This window comes from Struthio camelus, chromosome 2 (assembly GCF_040807025.1).
Source record: "Struthio camelus isolate bStrCam1 chromosome 2, bStrCam1.hap1, whole genome shotgun sequence".
Classification (NCBI taxonomy): Eukaryota; Metazoa; Chordata; class Aves; order Struthioniformes; family Struthionidae; genus Struthio; species Struthio camelus.
Window position 1 is genome coordinate 171,739,694 of NC_090943.1, and position 21,809 is coordinate 171,761,502.

The 21,809-nt window shown below is 52.8% G+C and overlaps 2 protein-coding genes and 1 long non-coding RNA gene across 5 annotated transcripts in view; 2 read left to right on the forward strand and 1 right to left on the reverse strand.

Annotated features, from left to right (window-relative positions):
• LOC104142512 (1-phosphatidylinositol 4,5-bisphosphate phosphodiesterase gamma-1-like) overlaps positions 1-1,999 on the forward strand; it is a 28,694-nt gene extending 26,695 nt beyond the window's left edge. The window contains exon 32 of the mRNA XM_068933519.1: positions 11-1,999. Coding sequence (XP_068789620.1) covers positions 11-62 — 52 coding nt within the window. The 3' untranslated portion in view covers positions 63-1,999. The remainder of the gene's footprint in view (positions 1-10) is intronic.
• Positions 2,000-3,176: 1,177 nt separating this feature from the next.
• Positions 3,177-21,430, forward strand: LOC104142511 (ubiquitin carboxyl-terminal hydrolase CYLD). Of its 2 annotated transcripts, XR_011139370.1 has the most exons (16): positions 3,177-3,343; positions 7,724-8,215; positions 8,640-8,921; positions 9,136-9,211; positions 10,057-10,277; positions 10,827-10,980; positions 13,031-13,169; positions 13,807-13,917; positions 14,791-14,882; positions 16,063-16,129; positions 17,230-17,362; positions 17,701-17,809; positions 18,008-18,126; positions 18,591-18,810; positions 19,399-19,686; positions 19,875-21,430. XR_011139370.1 is itself a non-coding variant. In XM_068933520.1 (15 exons), the coding sequence occupies exons 1-15, from the start codon at positions 3,179-3,181 to the stop codon at positions 19,581-19,583; spliced, it is 2,565 nt and encodes an 854-aa protein (XP_068789621.1). In that variant the 5' UTR covers positions 3,177-3,178; the 3' UTR covers positions 19,584-21,430. The 2 variants fall into 2 exon arrangements, 1 of the variants encoding a protein (XP_068789621.1); XM_068933520.1 differs by having other exon boundaries at positions 19,399-21,430.
• LOC138066108 (uncharacterized) lies at positions 3,225-7,717 on the reverse strand. 2 transcript variants are annotated; one of them, XR_011139372.1, is made up of 3 exons: positions 5,863-7,717; positions 4,717-5,764; positions 3,225-3,316 (listed from the first exon to the last, which is right to left on the reverse strand). It is a non-coding gene; the product is annotated as an uncharacterized lncRNA (long non-coding RNA). The 2 variants fall into 2 exon arrangements; XR_011139371.1 differs by having other exon boundaries at positions 4,717-5,767.
• Positions 21,431-21,809: the final 379 nt, after the last annotated feature.

Here is a 21,809-nt window from a genome sequence, read left to right on the forward strand (position 1 = left end):
ACCGCACCAGGTTGATGGAGAAGAAGAAGAGGGACCGGCAGATGGTCAGCAAACGCAACTGAGCCAGATGGGGCTCTCCCAGCCCCGCGGCTGGGGTGTCTCTCCTGCACAAGCCCCAGCCAGTGCCACCAGCTGGCTGCGGACATACCCCTGCCCGTCGCCCACATCCCCCTGTGCCCAGAGCCGGCGTGGGCTGGGACTCAGACCGTGGGATGGCCCCCTGCCACCTCCTCTCCCGCCACAAAGGGATGGCGAGAGGGTGGGATGGCCAGACCTGGTGCCCCCCGAGCCGTGCTCGTGCCGGCCTGGATCCAGCCACCATCGACACAACCCGGTGCTCAAGGGTGCCAGCACCGCTAGGTCCTGGGGCTGGATGATACCAGCAAAGGGGGGGTCAACAATCTCCAGTTTGGGGAGAAGAGGGGCTTTGTGTAGGTCTATGATGTTTCTCCGTCACCACACCAAGCAGGGATGGAGGCCTGGCAGCGAGGCAGGAGGAGGGAAGCTCCGCTTCGCCCCGGTGTAACTCCCGGTCTCCTCTCGCCTTGCTCCCTGGCAGGGCTTGGGCTGCAGCACCCAGGGGTGGCTGCGGTTCAGTGCTCCCACAGGACCAGGCGAGATGTTGGCCATGGTCCCAGCACCTGGCCAACACAGCACGGGCTCAAGAACTGCCCCAAGCAAGCACAGGGCAAGGGGAGCGCGGTGCCCGGCTCACCCCGCTGCCACCCCTGCCGCTCTTCACTCATCCCTGCGACGGCAAAGGCGTCCCTAGCCACAGCTTCCCACCACTGTAGGCGGGGGCAGCTTCCCCCCAGAACGGGGGGTAATACCAGCCCCCCAACCTGATGGAGAAACTGAGACACGCGACAAGTCTCTCGGTGCGAAACCGGCCCAGGAAGGAACAGGACCGGCCACCCCATGTCCTGCACCCTCCATCCCCGCCTGGACCTGTCCTGTACGCTTGGGCTGGACCTGCACCGTCCTCCCCACCATGGGCTGGGGTTGGGGACAGGAGACAGGGTACCGCTCGCTCCGAGCCTCCAGTCCCACTAGGATGGGGGCGCAGGGGTCGTGGGGGGGTCCCGGAGGGAAGGGGAGTGTTCCACACCCCCCCCCCCAAGCCGTATGGGGCCTCCGCTATAAATACCTGTATTTTCTTCTTTTATTCAGTGTGTACATAGGGCGCGTGGAGGGGTCTGTTACCAGCCACAGTATTAGGGCACGGGGGAACCCCAAAATGTCCTGAGGTGCCATGGGCCAAGCCGCGAGGGAATGGCGAGCTGGGGATAGGGGCACCCCACAGGGAGGGTACCCAAAGACGGGGTGCCCTGAGTGGGCAAACGTAAGTGACGAGACAGCCCCCATCTCCTGGGGGTCGGAGGTTGGAGACGCAGGGCTGAGGGAACAGGGACGTCCCTGAGGTCACACGTCGGAGCCAAAAGCCAGGGCCCTAGGGACCGGGCCGGATCCTGACAGCGCCCCGCTCCCTGAAGGTAAGTCCGGCTATTTCGGCTCAAGCAAGCGGGTAGCCGGGGGCGTTTCTTAGGCAATTTGAGAGCAAATAAAACCCTGCTGAGGAGTTTCGTCGGCGCCTGAAGAGGACCCAGCACAAAGGGCAGGAAAAGTCCCCAGGACAAGGGTTTCCCTGGAGGGGGGCGAGTGCAAACCCCGCTGCCGGTGAAGCTCCCCACCGGGAAAATCACATCCGGTCGCATGTCAGCCTGGGTCCCCCAGCGATGTGACGCTGCAGAGAGGGACCCAGGGTGTCTCCGTGGGCTGGATCCAGCTTGGGGATGACCATTAAAGCGAGCCGAAGTTGTGCCGCTTATCCCCAGGCTGAGCTTGCACCTCAGGCTGCCGCAGGCACCTGGGCAAGAGGGCAAGGACTAGGAGGGCCAGGGGCCGGTGGCATCTCGGGGTGTCCCCTGAGGTGAGGGCGTCCCGTCGGGGGGATCCGTGTATTCTTTGTATGAAAATAAATCTATTTAGCCAATATTTATACACAGGCGCCTTGGTCTGATTTCCCCCAGGTTCATCGTGCTGCTTCGTCCCCAGCACTGGGCTCAAAACTCAGCCAGGGGAGATGTCCTCAGGCCAGATGATGTCCCCAGAACGGTGGCTTACGGACCAGCTGGTCCCGGTTCCCCGACCCAGCGTGTCACCCTCATCCCCACTGTTAATGCCACCAGGTCCATCAGGCCACCATGGTGGAGTAATAGGTGGGGGAGCACCATCAGGAGAGCCGTCTCTGCCCCTTTTTGTCACGAGGTGGGAAATAAGATCCCAGTGACGTGTGTCCCAGGAGCGGTGGTGGCTCACGGCTGGCCCAGCAGGACCCACGCGGCGTGCACGGTTTTAGGCTGAGATTCAGGTGCTCTCCCTACCTGCTCCCACCCAAGCCAGAAGGGACCCGGGACACCAGCCACGGGGACATGGCCCGTGGGGACATGGCCCATGGGGACACAGGACACAAGCCATGGGGACACCAGCCACGGGGACGTGGCCTGTGGGGACGCAGGACAGATGACATTGGCCATAGGGACACAGGACACAGGCCATGGGGATGCCGGCCATGGGGACACGGCCCATGGGGACACAGGACACAAGCCATGGGGACACCAGCCATGGGGACGTGGCCCGTGGGGACACAGGACAGATGACATTGGCCATAGGGACACAAGCCGTGGGGACACCAGCCACGGGGACATGCCCTGTGGGGACACAGAACAGATCACACAGGCCATGGGGACACAGGACACAGGCCATGGGGACACTGGCCATGGGGACATGGCCCATGGGGACTCAGGATAGATCACACAGGCCATAGGGACACAGGACACAAGCCGTGGGGACACCGGTCATGGGGACACGGCTTATGGGGACACAGGACACAAGCCGTGGGGACACCAGCCACGGGGACATGCCCTGTGGGGACACAGAACAGATCACACAGGCCATGGGGACACAGGACACAGGCCATGGGGACGTCAGCCATGGGGACACGGCCCGTGGGGACACAGGACACGGCCCGTGGGGACACCCAGGCCCGGCCCGGCCCGGCGACGCGCCCCGCCGCGCCCCTCGCCCGCCGCCCAGCAGGGGGCGCGCGCGGCCCGCCCCGGCAGCGGGAGCCGCCTGACGTCAGCGTCAGCTCCGCCCCCTCCTTCGCCTGCATTGGATGGCTGGGCCGCCGCCGCCTCTTCCCATTGGTTGGGGTTCCTACGGCGGGCGGACCGGAAGTGGCGGTGCGCGGGGCCGCTCTGTGCCGGCTCCGCCGCGGCTCGGTGGTGGGGTTCCGTCACGCGGAAGAGCGGGCCTGAGGCGGCGGCGGCGGCGGGAGCAGGTGAGGGAAGGGGGGAGGGGGCCGCCCGAGCCCCCCCGGTACCGCCCCGAGCTCCTCCCGGTGCCGCCTTGGGACGATCCCGAGAGGCCTGGGACCCCCCCGGTACCGGCCTGAGCCCCGCCGGAGCCCTGGGACCCCCCCCCGGTACCGGCCTGAGCCCCGCCGGAGCCCTGGGACCGCCCCCCGGTACCGGCCGGAGCCCTGGGACCCCCCCCCGGTACCGGCCTGAGCCCCGCCGGAGCCCTGGGACCCCCCCGGTACCGGCCTGAGCCCCGCCGGAGCCCTGGGACCGCCCCCCGGTACCGGCCTGGGACCCGCCGGAGCCCTGGGACCCCCCCCCGGTACCGGCTGGAGCCCTGGGACCCCCCCCCCCGGTACCGGCCTGAGCCCCGCCGGAGCCCTGGGACCCCCCCCCGGTACCGGCTGGAGCCCCGCCGGAGCCCTGGGACCCCCCCCCCGGTACCGGCTGGAGCCCCGCCGGAGCCCTGGGACCCCCCCCCCGGTACCGGCCTGAGCCCCGCCGGAGCCCTGGGACCCCCCCCCGGTACCGGCCTGAGCCCCGCCGGAGCCCTGGGACCCCCCCCCCCGGTACCGGCCTGAGCCCCGCCGGAGCCCTGGGACCCCCCCCCCGGTACCGGCCTGAGCCCCGCCGGAGCCCTGGGACCCCCCCCCCGGTACCGGCCTGAGCCCCGCCGGAGCCCTGGGACCCCCCCCCGGTACCGGCCTGAGCCCCGCCGGAGCCCTGGGACCCCCCCCCCCGGTACCGGCCTGGGACCCGCCGGAGCCCTGGGACCCCCCCCCCAGTACCGGCCTGGGACCCGCCGGAGCCCTGGGACCCGCCGGAGCCCTGGGACCCCCCCGGTTCTGGCCTGAGCCCTGCCGGAGCCCTGGGACCCCCCCGGTACCGGCCTGGAACCCCCCTGGTACCGGCCTGGGACCTGCCAGAGCCCTGGGACCCCCCCCCGCTACCGGCCTGGGACCCCCCTGGTACTGGCCTGAGCCCCGCCGGAGCCCTGGGACCTCCCAGTACTGGCCTGGGACCCCCTGGTGCTGCTCTGTGACACCCCTGGGGGTCCCACCCTCTCCCCCCCACCCCGCCGGTTACTGCCACAGCGCGATGTGACCCCCCCGTCCCTGCGTGACGCCCTCCCTGTCCCCTCTGTGCGACACCCCAGGCCCAGCTCCGGCCGGTGACACCCTGCGCCCGTCCCCTCTGCCCGGGCGCAGCGCATCCTCTCTCCTCCGCCACGTCCCTGTCCTCCCCGTCCCCTCTTCGGCTCCCCTCTCCACCTCCCGCTCCGCGCGTGACGCCGCCGTGTCTTTCCCTCCCGCCCGTCCCCCTGCGGCACGAGCCCCTGTATCCTCTTCCGCACCCTCTGCATCCTCCCTGCCGGACCCTCTTGTCCCCTCCGCTAACCCAGCGTCTCTCTGTGATGCTTCTTCAACCCCTCCGGGATCCCTTCTGTGTGACAGTCCCGCGGCGTCCCATCCTCTTCCCAATTCGTGCTTTAATATTAGTTCACTTTTAATTATCCGGGGCCTTCTAGGTTCCCGCTCGCCTAGGAAGTCGCATCTTGCTTCAGTGCTATTCAAAAGGCCGCAAGTCTAAATGTTGTACGTCAGTCTAAACGCGCATTTGTTTCAGATACCCTGGGAGTGAATTGCAAGTACGCCGTTGTAATTGCAAGAGATTAGGAAAACGTTCTGTTATCGTCTTCCCCTTTGCACTTGGCAGTGTTTAATACGCAGTGAGATTTATTAACTTCCCTGTGAAGAGAGAACTGAGAAAAAACTAAAACAAAACAGAGGTCCCGAAAATGGAAGATTTAGTAAGGGGATTTGGTGCATGAAGCCACAGGAAACTGCTCTTTAAATCTGCTCTTCAAAGCCACAAAAATTTAAGTCTTTGTCCCTTGAGCCGAGATATAAAAAGTCCGAGTGAGCTGTGCTCGTGTGAAATAAGGGAACTGCCGCGTACCACATGATTTCTTTCTCTTTGCCCGTCTGCTATGGCCTCCCAACTGCAAGTCAGGAGGACTCGCGCGGTCGCTGCTCGCCTCTTGTACCTCGTAGTGCCAGATGGCTTCGGGATGGTCCCGAATGATTCGCACTGGCTTACCTGCACATTTGGCGCTCTCTTTGCCCGAGTCCCTCGGCAGAAACTGGGACGAGTGTGAGCGTGGTTTTCACGGTCTTGCCCGCGTGTGGCGGGGGGCATCGCATCACTGCTGTGCGTCCCCTTGTCGGCTCTCTGGTTGTGTGAAATTCGGTACGCTGGTAGACTCGAGCAGATGCAGACCCATGGTTTTCAGGGGGGATCATGCCTTTTGAGGCCTGGCTTTCAGCAGCAGCAGCAGCAAAGCGTTTGCCCAAAAGCCAGTAGAGTAGCATCTAGAGCAAGCATCCGAGCCGCCTCCCCGACTGCTGTGGAGAGAGGTTAGGAAAATAAGCGTGAATGGGAGACAGCTCCTGAGGAAGCTGCCACTGATGGGCCAGGGCCTAAATGCAGAAGGACAGACCCAGGGCCTGAGCAGGCATTAGGTGATTTTTCTATGCTAGCAGTGATCTCAGTGAAGTCCCCAGTAATTCTGCCCTCCTAGATACTGAAGTTTATATAGCCTTTCTGTTCCAACTCTGCCTACATTTTCGTCCCAGCCCACCCATTTATTGTTCTTAAAAACAGCTGCATTCATACTTCCTGCCACAGTGCCCCAAGTGTGTTTCTACTTCCCTTAATTCATCTGCCAAATTCCTCCTCTCTCCAACTTAAAGTTTTTTAAAAGTTTCTACCGGGTAGCCAATAGTGGAGACATCAATTTTCTTAATTGCCCTTTCTTGATGTCTGGTTGCCTTGCTCGTGTGGCCTGGGAACGGGCATGTCTCGTATTTTCTTTATATTCACAACTTGCACGTTTGGCCAACCAGTCACGTCTACCTGGAGAAAGTAGGAGTTTCTATGTTCATCTCTTTTAATGTTGTAACAGGGAAGAAATACGACCCTGTCCCTGAGAGGTGTCAGTCAGCAATGAAATGGAGAGCGGTAAATTATGTGAAAACGACAGCATTTCACTAAAACATGTTGCGTGCGAAAATGTACTTTTGATTCCAGGTATTTTTTAGATATATTTGCAAACATGTAGGAACTCTAGTCACAGACTAGGACCACCTTTTCCAGGTACTTTAAAAGGCCAAATAAAGCCTTTGTCCCTCCAAGTAAATTGTAAAAGAAAACAGAAGGCAGAATTTAATGAGACAACACTAGCTGTCTTTATATGTAGCAGATAGAAATCAGCAACTTAACCATTAAGCTAGGCTTTCCTAAAAAGTAGCACAACAAGGGAGAGTCTCAAGGAGTTGGAAGATATTGCAGCTTTGCTGCTCTTTACCAGGAGTGCCTCCATGGTACCTTTATGGAGATGGAGCATGTGGATGGTGAAGGCTGATGCTATGGATTAACCGAGATGCAAACTTATGCATCCAGCAAGGAACTATAGAGGTGATAGACCAGGAGGGATATCAAGAGAGTGAACAGTGGTTCATGTCTAGTATGATGGAGGAGCAAGATCTGGAGAATGGGTTTTTAAGTCTAGGACAGTGAAAGCCTGAAAGCAAGGTTTTTGCTATGTAGAAGGGCAGAGAAAAAGCTGTGTCATGAAGATCTGAAAAGTAAGTCTTGCACATCCTTTCTGCGTAGGAGAGATGCAGGGTCACAAGTCAGCAGCAGATCACCAGTGTGCCTCTGCAGCGAAGGAGGCCTACCGCATACGGGGCAGTATTAGCACGAGTGCAGCCAGCTGATTGTGGGAAGTGGTTCTGTCCCTGCGTGTGGCACTTCAGACTCATCTGGATGCTGTTTGGGGATGATGTTTGGGGATTCCCAGTACAAAAGGGACAGTGACGGAGTGAGTCTGGCTGAGGCCACCAGGATGGTCGGGGGCTGGAGCACAGCATATGTGAGGAGATGGTGAAAGAAATGGGTTCCTTCAGCCAGGAGAAGAGTAGGCAAAAGGGGATCTTATTGCTGTTTGCAACTACCTAATGGGAGGGTGTAGTAGAGAAGACAGAGTCAGACTCTTAGAGGCACGCAGTGAGAGGATGAAAGAGAGAGGGGACAAGCTGGGCTGTGAAAGATCCTGGTTCGTACAAGGAACGGGTTTCTTTTTTCCACCGTGAGAGTGGTCAGACATTGGAACAGGGTAGCAGAGAGGATGTGAGATTGTGCATCCTTGGAGATACTCAAAACTCAACTGGATGAGGCTTGAACAACCTGCTAGAGACCTCCGGAGGCCTCTTCCAACCTGAATTATTCTGAGATCCTGTGATAACGTGTGTATCAACACTGTTATAAAGATGTCACATGTAAAATTTTTCTTGCCCTAGTGTGACTGCCAGTTCTCAGAAGCCAGGGGAAAGATGACGACCAGCATCCTGCCTTCAGTAGGGGATGGATATTGCTATTACATCCTGACAGATGACTGTACCTATGGCAGCAAGTACTTTCAAGCTGGGAACATGTGCTTCTGCAGTGAGAGAAGTTACCTGCGCAACTTCTCGGATGACAGGCCCCCTGCTTGTTTCCTCAAAGTTGTCATGTTGGATGACAGCTCCACTGTCACAGTAAATGTAGAAATCCTTGAACCTGTGCGCGAGGAGACAGCTGTCTTTCTCCTGGCCATCAGCAGCCACAACGAACGTTTGAACTACTTCCTGGAGAGACTGAGCCTTGAAGCAGCTCTGAAGGCTACGCCTGGCCAAAAAGTGATGGTGGAGGTTGACCGGCAACAATTCCCTGGTGTCATCCGCTACATTGGCAGCATTCACAAAAATACTTCGTCTGTGCTTTCTCCGTTCTTCTTTGGGGTGGAGTTGCAGGTAAAGTGGCCAAGGAAGAAAAAAAGATGCTTTATTCCCTTTATGTTTGTGAGAATCCCGTGCCATAGCTTAGGAGGGCGCACAGCTCATAACGTCGTGGTATTTCTGCTCCGATTGTATAGCCCTTGTGTTGTGTGGGCCTGGTCCAGGCCATGCAACTGCTTTGTCTCTGCTCCTCCCTTCTAACAACACCTTCTCTTGCCTTGCACAGCTCAACAGAAAATTTAGTCCCCTGCGTGACTCACTTTACAGCGGGAGAGCAAGGATTGCTCTTCTCCCCAGCACCTAGCTCCCATTGTTTTCACTAGGTTTTGCAGAAATCCACCTCTTAAATAAGATTAGGTTGCCACGTTCCTGGTTAGGCGTCTTTCCGCTGACCTGCCTGTGGCTCGGGATGTAACGCTCCTTTCTGGCATGTTTTCAGGGTGAAGGTGAAAGCAGAGGGCGCAATGATGGATCTTACCACGGCACTGAGTATTTCAAGTGTAAGCGGAACTGTGGGGTCTTCCTGCCATTTAACAGAGTCCAGTTTACTCCTGTGCCTGACAACGACCATGCGAAACAGAAGCCAAAGCCAGACGCGGAGGAGTTGGTTCCTGTGAAAGTGGGAGATGCAGTTAGTTTCTATGTGGACGAGGTCCTCACAAAGGGAATAGCAATGGCAGTTTACAGGGAGGGAAGCCAGTGGTTCGTTAAAGTTTGTCCGGTAAGAGCAGCCTTGCCTTCTTTTCTTGTTTGTTTTGTTTGTTTGTTTTGTACCTGTGTCGTGGCGGGGCCTTAAGAAGTAGTGGAAGGAGTGCCCAAAAGGGACACGGAGTTACCTGCAAACTTTTCAGGCCCGTTTTAAAAACGGGTTCATGTTCCAGGAGCGCCCTATGTCTGACAGAGCATTTAGCTGATACAATCTTCTTTCCTATCAGGAGGAAGAAGGAACAACTGACATTTTCAGAGAAATCCCTATGGACTCTGTTGTGAAGGAAAGCTTGCTCTCTCAAAGTAGGTTATCATGAGATATGTCTGCCCTGTGTACAATCCTGTGGATTTAGGCGTTTATTTCTTCTCTGCAGGGCACTAGCTGAAAGGGCAACAGAAGCATCAGCTAGTCCCAACTAGCTCAGGATCAGGAGGCAGAAAAGTTTCATTAAAAAAAATCTCAAGTTCTAGACAAAATTCTTTGCGTTAGGCAACTAGAGCTCAGAGTCTCCCAATTTATCGGAAAGAACAGAGAGTCTGATTGTAGTGCGTAAGTATTTTATAGGGAAGAAAATACCACTGGTCAAAGAGTCTTTAATTTAGTTGTAGAAGGTGGAGCAATAGCCTCATCTTGGCGCCAGCCAAACTCAGAAAGGCACAGATGACAGCAGTGACGGTGTGAGTCATTAGGCAAACTTACAAATTAGTGGATTCTGTACCTTGCCACCAAGTGTTTTGTATTGCTGTCAGGACCAGCCCGAGAGGAGCAGTCATCAGATTGAGCTGATTCATCTCAATAAAGGCAGAAAAATAGCAGGGACCCACCACTGTTTCAGCAGCCTGAAATGGCTCTGCAAAGGGCTGGATTAAGCTCCAGAGTGAAGTCAGATTGTGCAGTTTTGAACAGGGAAATAAGGAGTGGGATCATCTGCTTTCAGCAGCAGCAAGCTATTAGACCAACTTTTCCATATCACTGAAATGCATGCTGCGAATCACACCTCATGTCTCCCATGCTCAGCCTCATGCTTCCCTTTGCTCTAGAATTTCAAAATAGAACTGGTATTGGGAAGACAGTGGTGAGACCCAGAGGTGTCTGTCATTAGATGTTGACTTCCTGCCTCTCCTGACATTCTGTATTTGCCCATTAGGTTTGTTTCCACCATATGAGCCTGACATGGGCTTGGGACAGCCAAAACAGATGAAACGAGAGAGAAATGAGAGCGGTGAGGACTGTGAAAGTGGGAATTCATCCCTGGAGGTGAACTCCATGGTCCAGATCACCTTGGACAAGGGAAATCAGGTTTCAGGAATCATCCGCTGGTTGGGGTACCTGCCCCAGATTAAGTACAAAATGGCAGGAGTTGAACTGGTAAGGAGCAAAATACTTCTTGCTGTGAGACTGAAAATCAGAACCGACAGGTCTTGGTTGCTTTGTTCTTCTCTCTGAAGACTACTTCAGTTTGTGACTGTGTATCTCTCAGCCTGACCGGAGTTGGGCTACTGGCATGTCAGAGATTGAACTGTGAGGACAAGCACAGCTGATCAAGTGTATTCCTTATTATATATAGGTCTTCTACTGACTTGCTGTAGGAAATTGGGCAAGTCTCATTCTGCCTTGTTACCCCATTTATCACTGAGGACACTTTATTGCCTGCAGAGCGATTATGAGGCTTTATTTGCTGTTCTGACAAAGGTCTTCCAGAACCTTGAGTGACGTTATTGGAACGTGGGACAGAATAATCATGAGTCCCTACAAACGGGATTGCTAGATTAAAAACATAACCAGAATAAATGAAAGTAGTTAGCAAAACAAGACCAAACGTACATAGCTCTCAAGATACAAAATGGCCGTATGGCAAATCACACCTCATTCATACAGTGCCAGCTCTCATGTGGTTCATCAGTGCTCTTTTCCCAGGATGAAGATAAGGGGGTCACAGCTGGTGAATGGCTGGGCAAATATTATTTCCACTGTGCTCCAAAGCGTGGCCTCTTTGTGAAGCTGCAGTCGTGCCAGCCGGATGTTCGCTTCCAGTGCTCGCACAACAGTGACCTGAATCTTATGGATTATGGTAAGTTCTCTGGGGAGGGGGGACACGGTATCGTGCTAGGACAAGGCATGCTACAGAGGATCCTTGTGAGCAGTCTCTGTTAGTACGTGTCTAGAGCAATATGTGTCATATTACTATTCAAAGAGTCCATGATCCCCTTTCAGCCTCAGAGAGGACTGTAGGTAGGCCTGATCTGCCTCCTTGTGCAGAGGAAATGAATGTTTCTTTACATTTTCCAATCCACTGCACATCAGAACTCGCTGGCAAAGTTGTATTTCTCTCTTGTTACAACACTTAAGAGTGCTCACAGTCCTTAAAATTGACATGATGGTATTTATAGGGAACGCCCCACACATGTGAGGGACAGTAAATAACTAAAGGCAGGGTTAACATCAACTAGACTTACGGGGGCTAGGCAGTGAATACAAGGCAACATGCTGTGAACGGCTCTAACAGTGAGGACACTGTGGCATGTATGTGTAAGAGAAGGGGAAATGTAGGAAGGCAACGCAATACGGTGGTCTAGAGCGATAGTCTTTGCAAGGCATTTTGAATGCTGCAAGCAAGGCACGGTTCTTCTGCCCATGGTTTTCTGGACAGAAGGAAAGGTCTTGTATAATTGAGACCTGACTGTGGACAAGCACTAGCTGTAGGGCCTAACCTAGATACCCTATCTTAAATGTTATGCCAATGTAAGTTGTACACGTGGATCTGGAGAACTGGAAGGGGTAACTCAGGCCTATGGCCAGGATGTCGGGTGATAACGCTGTTGTACCTACCTGGAGACTGAGAAATAAGGAGGAGCTGGGAAAGGGAGAGGGATTAAGTTCATTTTAATATAGAGCTTGATGTGATGACAGGACATTCACAAGAAGATACAGGGAAGGACAGGCCAATATTTTCATTTGAACAGCAAGAAATACCTCCAGAGTTCAGCAGACCATGTGAACTAGTCGTTTAGAAACTGTAAATGAGACATCCGGATTCCTTTAGCTACTCCCCAAAAACGGGAGCAGGGAGAAGGAAAAGTATTTTAAGGACACACTGAAGAGAGGGGATTGGAGTAGAAAGGGAAAACACCAAAGAAATAGAAAGATCAGGTTCAAGAAAGCTTAGTGGTTAAAGAGATGGCAGGCCAGGGGATGAGAATGCAACTGGGCTTCTCCTCACCCTGTCTGCTCTGCAGCAGGAATAGCGAGGGAAGCGGGCTGGAGACTTAGCTGCTCCTTTTTGATGCTAGGAGCTGTCTCACTGTGGCCATGGACTAACTTAGTTCCTCAAATTCTCCTGAATTTTCTCCTGTGAAATTGTGTTGACGCCTGCCTGCCCTATGGGGATGCTGTCGGTTGTAATTTGTAGTGTTTGAGAGCCACGTATGGACCAGCTATAAAAGCAAAGTTGCCTGTTTGTCCCTTTGTTACTGGGGTCATGTTCTGGCTCTGCCATTCAGGTGATTATGAATGCTGCCATAACGCGTGCTCAGAGGTTTCAGACCTTAGGGACGCAGCGACTACTCCCAATATGATGGCACAGCACCTCCCGTAGTGTTGCTCCATGTCCTTGGAGATGCTTCAGCTGAACCCTGTGCGTTTCTGTTCCTTTCTGGAACCAGGGTAAGGCAGGACATTCAGTCCTTCTCGTTCATGGCAGGGTCAGATGGACTGTTGTTTTGTGCCAGCTTTTACCTACTCCCTCAGGCTCGATGTTCACGGCTTGCATCACAGATCTTTCTGCAGAGAGATCCCAAGCTTGCATCTAACACAGCATCAGCTCCTTTGTAGCTCTTTTTCTCTTCATTAATCCTTGGCATAAGGATGGTAGAGGCAGTGTGGATTGGTAGGGCCCAGCTCTGGTGAGGAACAGATGGTTAGGTTTTGTCCTGTTTCTAGTAGATGAATGACTAAAGAGACAAGCCTTCAGCCCAGCGTGGTCCTGTCCCAGGAGGAGCAGTGCAGGAAAGCAGCGCGCTGACCTTTGAGCAGAGCAGCCCTTCAGGGCAGGAGGGAAGGGCAGAGGTGACCCAGCCAAGGTGGGAAGCTAAAGGGAGTTGCTTCTGTTACTTGTGTTGCAGGAGAGCAGGAAGTTCTTCCACAGGTTCTGGTCAATTTTCCTCCCCTCAGGAATGAGGCAGCAGTGCACATCCTGCGTGGGCGGATGAAGGGGATTCAAGGCCACTGTAATTCCTGCTATATGGATGCAGCTCTCTTCAGGTACGAGTCTGCTTGGGCAGCGCCCTGCTGCTAAATAATAACTTTTTATTTGGGGCAGAGCCTAAAGTGCAATGCTTCCCTGTATTTCCAGCACAGCTGGAAACTCACCCAGCGTAAAACAGGATATAAATGTGTGGAGACGCAGCCTCAATGCTTGCTGCCTTTTGAGCTCCTTTGTAATCTGGTAGGTTCTCGAGCTTCAAAGTAGCCCTCAGGAGTACCTAAGGTACTCGTGTATCTGTCATGCGTGCAGGGTAGTGAAAGATCACAGTTTGCTGGACTGGACCAGGCTGATGACTGGAGCTAATGACTGGAAACATATTTGCAAGAAACTGCCCAGGGTATGCCAGGATGCAGCACTGGAGAGGAAAAGACTCAGTGGTGCCCTCCATGAGCAGTTTTGGCTGCAAAGCATGAGATTCACTTTTCGCTAAGCCGTTTGCTTGCTTACTACAAGTGTTCATTAAACCAAATACGGTTTATCATCTCACTGTGGAGGCTCTCTGTCACTCATATTTCTGTAACTGCATGCACGGGTTGTTGAAAATAAAAGCCGGCAACTGTCACTAGGCACTACAAATTGGTTATAGCTGCAGCTGCAAACCCATCAGACTTACGCAGCGTGCTTTCTTTGCAGCCTCTTCTCCTGTACATCCGTGCTGGACTCCATGCTTTTTAAGCCCTTCCCCTTGTGTGACAGGAATGTCCAAAACATTCTGCGAGATGAGATCGTTAATCCCCTCCGGAAGTGAGTATAGCGTGTGGGAATCCTGGAAGTTGTCCATCTGTCTTCCTGCCTTCTCTGCTGCTCTGCCCTCCACCGGTCACGATACGTGTCACTGAGAGAAAGGGTGACCTGGAGGGGTTCTCCTGCCAGCCACACGCAGAGGTCTTCCTCTCAGCTTTCTCTTCCAATTGTTGCCTTCCACCTTACTGTAAGGCTGCCGTGATTCCTGAGGCTGTAGGAATGCCTACAAAAGTCAGAACGTTGATCTTTCAGCTTGTTGGTCTTGTGGCATCCATGTGAGAAGGGCCAGTCTAGCACTGACCCCCACTGCTGAGTTGGGAATACTGCAGGGAGGCGATTCTCTCTACCCCAGCCAGAAGGTTGTCTCTAGTTTAACTCCTGCACAGGGTTTATGTTGTCAAGCCAGGTCTGGTCTTCCCTAGTCAGGAGGAAGCCTTGTGAGCTCCAGTTCCCAGTGAAAGGACTAAAAGGTGACTCCTGGGGATTGAGACCACCTCTGTGGGGAAGCCTTGGAGCTGGTAAATCAATGGCATCACTACAGAACACGAACACAGTTTGCTCGACAGCTGATCCATGAAAAGTTAATACCGACAATACCTAAAGCCAGTATGCAATGTTGGGCTGTAACAGGGTAGACCATGGCAGGAGAGCTACATTTTCTGGGCTTATATCAAAAATACCAAATTCATTCCTCATCCTGCCTCACTAGGTGTGAGAGAGAGGCATTGAGAGCTGCCTGTATGTAAGATGTTAGCATCCTCCTTGGTGGACAATGTCCTGGAACTGGTTGCTGGAATGCAAGCTAGGGATGTTTTGTGATGCTGAGATTTAAATATGCTACAGAGATCATCTGCAGCTGCTGCTTGTTTCTAGGACCGGCTTCGTCATGGCCAGGAGTGTGATGCACCTTAGGGAGCAGCTTACTGAGAAGGGCCAATGTTCAAGCTTTACCACTGCTGAAAAAGGTAATGCGTTCTCTGGAGACTGTCCAGAATTGCTTGGGTGTGAACGGCCTCATCCAGGCGCCAGGCTGACAACTTAGTTTTGCACTTCTCCCATGCCCGTTTTATATATTTTAAATTTATGTAAAAATGTGCACAGAAAATATTTTCAGGTTTTTAAACTCTGTGGAGTTTGTAACTTCAGTTTGCTGGAAAGACTTACGTCTGATGGAAAGACAGGAATTGCTAGAGCTCTAGCTGGTGGCAGTTGCTGCTGGGGGTGGGGGGGAGAGGAAGAACTGTGTAAACAGAATTGAAGCGAAGGAAATTTCTCTAACCTTTGATTTATACTTGGAGTTATGCCCTGATAAGTCTGTCCCTGATATCCTTGCCAGAAACCAGCTTGGTTTATTGTGTTGCTAAGCTTGAGTTCTGGTAAGTTATATGAGGTTCCTCAAAGACTGTGGTTTGGTTAAAATAAGACAGAAAACACTATAGCTGAAGCCCCCTTCCCTCTGGTTGCAATCACCACATTCCTGTCCATGCGTAGCAAGGTCCCGCATGTTTAGAACAAAGAAAGGCTAGGGATTCCTCCAGTACCATGCAACAAGCTGCAAGAACCTGGATAGTAATTGTGGCATTGATTCTTCCAGAAACAGCAGGTATCTTGTCAGTGAACAGCAGGGTTTTTTTTTGTGGTATGGTATACGTATTTTAGCCGGGGATGGTTTAGCTGCTGCTCTTTCATGAGCTTCCATAGCTGTCCCTCGTTTCACTTTTAGTTAATGCCTTGGTGCTAACAGTAACTGTCCGTTAAGGTGGCTCTCTGAGAGTGTCACTGTGTTGGCTCAGCTTGGAAGAGTGCACGATCTACTCTGCATACATGTGACTCCTCCCAAATACAGCTGAAAAAATCATTCTGTTTTGAAGAGATTGAAAAAGCAGCTAGGAGAAGGCCATTTCCTCTTCTGCTGTCTCTTTTCAGAGGGCCGGCTCACTTTTTTCACGCTCACCTGAGGATTTATGCATTAACCAAATGCTCTCAGCTCCTAATCCAAATGCCACCTTACCTAGAGTAAAAGAGGAGATTCCTAGTTCAAAAATGCTAGCTCATGTTTATCTGAGAGTTTTAGCCTTCTGGATGCAGTGGGGTAAGGGAATGTCACTGGTGTGATGTGACTTGCGCTTTTCTCTGACTTTCCAGATCCTGAGGAGTTCCTCAATCTGATAATGCATCAGATCCTGGGAATAGAGCCACTCTTGAAACTGCAGTAAGTTTCTGTATCTAGATGATGTAATTTACCCGGACCTGGTTCACCGGTTATCCACCTTGCAATTATCAAGTATTACTTTCACTTTGATCAAGGCTTTGAAGGCTCAGTGAGTTGTGCACAGGTCCTCTCTGCTGTCCTTTAATTACAGTCTGTACAGCTTGTGATCCTGTCCCAGGTGGCCAGCACAAGAAAAGAGACTTCTAAACTCTCCCTGGATGTTCCACCTTCAGAAAATGATGAAAAAAGAGTGTCATCCTTAGGGAGAGCCAGCAGTGGTTTGAGAAACATAGTATCCGTCTTCAGTGCAGAGCCAACACTATCTGATGGCCTTTGGATGCAGTTAAGATGTGTCCAGACTGTCAAGCTGGCTCGGATCCTAGAGTCTCTCAAGCAGGGAGTCCATGGAGTGTAAGTCCCAGTTTTTCAGGACTTGACAAAGAAGATGAGGGTCTGAAGGAAGCCAAAACTAACTGTGCTGTTCAGGAGCATAGAAGGGGATTGTTAGATTTCTGTGCCCCTTTGTTGGGATGTCAGTCAAGCCTTAGATCATGGAGCTGCTCAGAACGGCTAAGTACAAAGGCAACTCTGTACTCCAGCTCCCCTGCAGAGGGTTGGCTAAAGGAAATCCTGCCTGCGCTAACTCAGGGATGTAAAGGTTCTGCGACATCTTTTGCACATAACTCACCTTTTGAATGGAACCGGGTTTTGCTTTGCAGCTTTTGTATGTGCAGTTATAAATAGATCTGTCATCTGAGCTGATTTTGCTGATTGTGCTGTGAAGCAGTCGATTGAAAAATACTGAAACGTCTTAAATTTTTACACTGAAGAGGGGAAAATGAGTTATGCTCTTTGGAGCAGGATGTGATGATATGCAGGATAAAGCGACTGAATATGGAATGAATATGGTACTCCTGTCCTCTTCTCATGGCATGCATTTAGTATTTCTGGGTGGAAGTGTGCTTCATTTCACTGTTACAGCACGCAGCCCTTTGTGCCTTGTGCCCAGAAGCTATTGCAGGACAAAAATGGTATGTCTTCTGAGAGCTCAGATGTCCGTGGCACCAAGTAGACAAGCTCCCTGTGACCGCTCCCTGCAGGTCTGGAGGCCAGGAGGAGCAGGACTGTTACTGTTACCAGATATTTATGGACAAACAGGAGGATCTGGTGGTTCCTGATGTACAGCAGTTAGTGGAACACTCCTTCCTGTCCTCCGATCTGAAGCTAGTGGAGGTGAGCCCAGCTACCTTCTCTCTTCCTCACTATCTACTGCCTTTTTTTTTTTTTTTCCCACTTCCTCCAACATACCTGTGCGTGCTAGTTAGTTGGCAGTGGGTTTAGTGTGTGTCTTCTCTCTAACACAGCAAAGCAGTAGGATACATAGGTACAACCTGAGAGAAGTCTTGGGAAATCTGAACATGAAGGAAGAGGGATATTGCTTTCCCCTGTTGCTGTCGTGTTCTGTGGATAACTTGAGCAGAAAATCTTTAGTCTGAGCAGCAATAGGGAGCGAAGAGTCTCTGGGACTTGTCTCTTCTGGCTTGGTGACTCATTTGCCTTTCTTTTCCCAGATCCCATCTTGTTTCATTATCCAAATGCCACGTTTTGGGAAGGAATATAAAATGTTCAGCAAAATCATTCCTTCCTTAGAGCTGGATATAACCGATCTGCTGCTTGACAGTAAGTTGTTGCGCAATGGTAAAGCTGACCGATAGGTCTGTGAGGAACCACGTGATGGGTCTTGACTCTTTGGGTTGTGAGCAGAAGATGTGAGGGGGGGATCGTACTGTGATTCCTCTTCCCTGAACACTAGTTGTGGCAGGACAAGGTGCATTTCTGGTGAGACCTAGGGAGGACACGTCCTGTTACCCCCTGCAGGTCCCAGGGAGTGCTGCCTGTGTGGCGATGTCGCCACCCTGGAGTGTTCTGAGTGTTTCAAAGACAAGATATTCGCAGCTACAGGCCTGAAGCAATTCTGCAACTCCTGCTCCAAACAGGTATTCGGTTTCTTTAGGTGCTTCCAAAATCTGCCCTGGTGGCTGACAACAGATCAAAACCTCTGAAATACCCACGTTTCCCTTGCTGTCCCTGCAGCTCTTCAGGTCGGGCACAGAGGGGCCCTTTCCTGAGCTGTCAGTCCTGCCAACTGAATGAGCTACCCTAGCGGCGTCAGTTGCCACATGTTACTGAACTCTCATACATTGCGCTCTGCTTACATAGAGCCTAAATAAGCACCGATCCTGCACAGACTGAGTGCTGGGCCCTTCGCATTGTCTTGCTCAGAGCATTCCTACAGCCTTTCTTGGAGGGCAGCAGCTTCCCATCTCAACTTCTGACTTTCAGGATGTGGATGTTGTGCCGTTCCCTGGCACACGGGGCAGTCAGCTGCGTGGAAGGTAGATCAATTGAGAACAAAGTTTGTCCTGCCCGCTCAGCGGTACACCCCACCGTCTCTCCTCAGGTTCACTCCCATTACCGGCGCAAAGCGCACAAGCCGACCAGGCTGCGCGTCCCCGAAGAGTTTCACAGTATGAGCCCCCGAGGCAGCCAGCAGGTCCCCCGCGAGAAGATGGAGCTCTTTGCAGTGCTCTGTATCGAGACCAGCCATTACGTCTCCTTTGTGAAATACGGCCCCGAGGACAAACACTGGATGTTCTTCGACAGCATGGCCGACAGGCATGGTGAGGACGGGGCGGCGGGCTCGGAGCTTTGATTGCAGTGAGCGTCGCGCAGCGGGCGTCAATGAGGGTCTGTAACGCGCATCGCGTAGGCACTGGTCAGTTTGCTTCGAGGCACAGTGGTGGACGGTTTTAGCAGTGCTTCAGAGTGACCCTGTGCCGTGTCTAAAAGGAGCGCCAGGCTTCTGGGGCGAACGAGGGGTACTGGGGAGTAACAGCTTTATATAACAAAGGACAGCCTTTTCCCCTGAAGCCCCATACCCGAATTAGGCTCTCTCGGGATCCTGCTTCCAACAGTGACCATTAAGCAAAGTCTACGCAAGAGTACAACCAGGCCAAGCGTATGTGATTATTCCTCCTAGTGCTCTCATCCTCTGGCCGTTTTCAGATGAGGGACTTCTTGAGCCAGATAGGGTTGGCTGCGCTGTGGGCAAGGACAGTTCTGTCCTGGCCCAGTTTGTTCTTGGCATCTCGATATCTCAGCTAAGGCACTACATTACTGTCCCTTGCTGTGGTATCTGCTTGAACTGTGGATATTTGTCCCTTGGGGCCTGGTTGGGACTCACACTTCTCTCCCTCTTTTTGGGATAGGAGATGAAAATGGCTTCAACATTCCCATGGTAACGCTGTGCCCTGAAGTTGCCAAATACCTGGACTTGCCAGTGGCTGCGCTGGCCCTGGAGCAACCCCGGGACATGGATGGAGTGGCCAAACGCCTCTTCTGCGATGCCTACATGTATATGTACCAGAGTAAGAAGATGGCGCTTTACAAGTGACGCTTCCTTGGGCTGGCGCTGCCACACAGAGCAGCGAGGCTTCAGAAACGTGAGCGTGGATCAAACCTGCAGCTGTTAATCAGTGAAAGCAGCCGGACTGCGGGTACACTGACACCTTGCACTTTTGCCTCTTCTTGCCTCTTCCAGCACCTGGTATCAAACTATCTACGTGAGCCTGTCTGGCCTTAGCAAGTGATAGTTTGTGCTTCCTGCAGACCTGAACTCTGAATTACTTACCTTCAAATACATTTGCTTTTCCCACCTTCCTTTCCCACTCTCCTCCCTTCTCAGGTACTCTGCAGCTCTGCCCTCAGGGTCTTCCTGCAACTTCCTCTTGTCCCTGCCAGCTCTTCCCTCCGAAGGTCAGGACCAGCACCTCTAATCAGCTGAGCAGTTATCCTCAGGTGTGCAAAGAGCACAAGAAAACTGTGGTCTCGCCCTGTGTAACACTTCCTCATGTGGACTCGCTGAGTGGGAAAACCAGGTGTGAGCTGTATCTGTGTTGTTAAGGGATGTGTGAGGAAGGGGGTTTGGGATGTGACCCCACAAGGTGCGGGCCTCTCTTCAACTGTCATGGTCCCAGAGTTGTCATCGCTTCCCTTATCCAGCACTATAAAAATGAACCCGATTGGGTTTTCTGCTGTAACTGCAATAAGGGTTGGGGGGAGGGGAGGTCTCTGGGGAAACTAGTATTCTGTTAAGTTAAATTATTTAAGTTTGCAAATTGGGGGTTGTCTACCATTAAGCACATGCTCCTTCCTTCTCTTTTTTTTTACCTCTTTATAATTCCTGCAGCCTGTGTTAGCTTGCAACCTGTAGCTTTGCCTGTCAGCTTGGGCCGCGCAGCGATGCACATGGGATTGGGACCTTTTTTTGGCTGGTAGCAGGGACCTCGACAGCTTGATAGCTTTATCAACTTTCGTGTACGTCCTCTATTTCTGTATGCGGTTTCTACAAAGGATGGGCTGGCCTATAACAAACCTGGATGGTTGGCACGCAGTGAGACCTCAAAGCTGCTGGTGCGCTCGAGAGATTTCCCTGGTGGCTTTGTTCCCTGCAGGCCGCGCGGTTGGCGCTCGCCCTTTCTGAGCGTTTGTGCCTCGCTGGATCACTGAGCACTTCCCCTTCCAAAGACCCTGCCTGTCGCAGGTTTAGCTCTTTTATGTTGGCCTCTTGCACGTGTACTAGCCCTACGCGCAAGGCGTTTGGTTTCGAAAGATAACGCCGGAAGCATTAGATGAACGTCGCTTGCCGGAGAGCCGCAGCAGAGAGCGCACGACGACGGGTGAGGCTGTGCCCCCGCTTTGGAGCCGCGATACACCCGGTGAGCTGAATTCCTGATGCCAAAGTGACAGTGTTGGAAGAGTTTTTGTCTCTCCGTCTGCGGGCGGGAGAGGTGGCGGCAGCTCTAGCAGAGGATCGTCCTGCGGATGGATTTACCTGCTCTCTCTTGTGCACTGGCTTCCCGAGCTCCGCTGGCTAATTCCCTTTGCTCTCTTCTGTGCCCGTGGAGCGAGGGCTGACTGGTTTGCTGCTGCTGGGGCCTCTCCCCGTCTTGTCCGGGTCTGTTGAAAGTTGCTCTTCATTCAGTAGCTTGCAAGAACTCAGGACAATCTCTACTCAGGTATATTGTGGGCTGAGATTTTTGTGTCTTTGGCACTTTAGCTCTAAAATTATTAAGTTAAAATGAAAACCAGCTTCCTATTAGCTGGAGGTTTAGGGTCGTCCCCCCTGCTTTTAAAGTTCTAAGGATGATACAGTGCCTTACACATGACAGGCCCAGCTGTAGCACTGCAACAGTGATTTTTCTAACCTGTTTTTTTTTTTTTTCTCTAAAAACACAAGATCATCAGGCAGTGCTACGCTACGCTCTTAATTTCCAGTGCGTGTGGGTTTTTTTTCCCACCTCCCATCAACATATGCTGCAAAGATGTAAACAAACAAACAAAAACCCACCACAAATACCTCTCACTTACTTAGACTGTTCTGGGAAGGATGTGCAAATCCAGCCAAGTTTCCTTGTGGTCACTGGAGACAGGCGTGTGGATGTTAAGGCTGAACACCAGTGGGGAAAAGCGAGGCTCCTGCCGACAGGTCCGGTGTCTGGAATAGCCCAGTGTTGATCTGGGTCTCGGCCGTGAGGAATAGCGGGCGAATCTCACTGGAGAGCTCTGTGTTGCCTTCCATCACTGCACGTTTTAGTGTGTGTCTCGATCTGGGCATCTT

Bases quoted from the DNA above. Each gene is read 5' to 3' on its own strand.
- LOC104142511 (XM_068933520.1), top strand. From the start codon at position 3,179: ATGGCTGGGCCGCCGCCGCCTCTTCCCATTGGTTGGGGTTCCTACGGC. The intron at 10,278-10,826 runs GTAAGGAGCAAA...CTCTTTTCCCAG, and splicing joins AAATGGCAGGAGTTGAACTG to GATGAAGATAAGGGGGTCAC. The intron at 18,811-19,398 runs GTGAGGACGGGG...TTTTTGGGATAG, and splicing joins CAGCATGGCCGACAGGCATG to GAGATGAAAATGGCTTCAAC.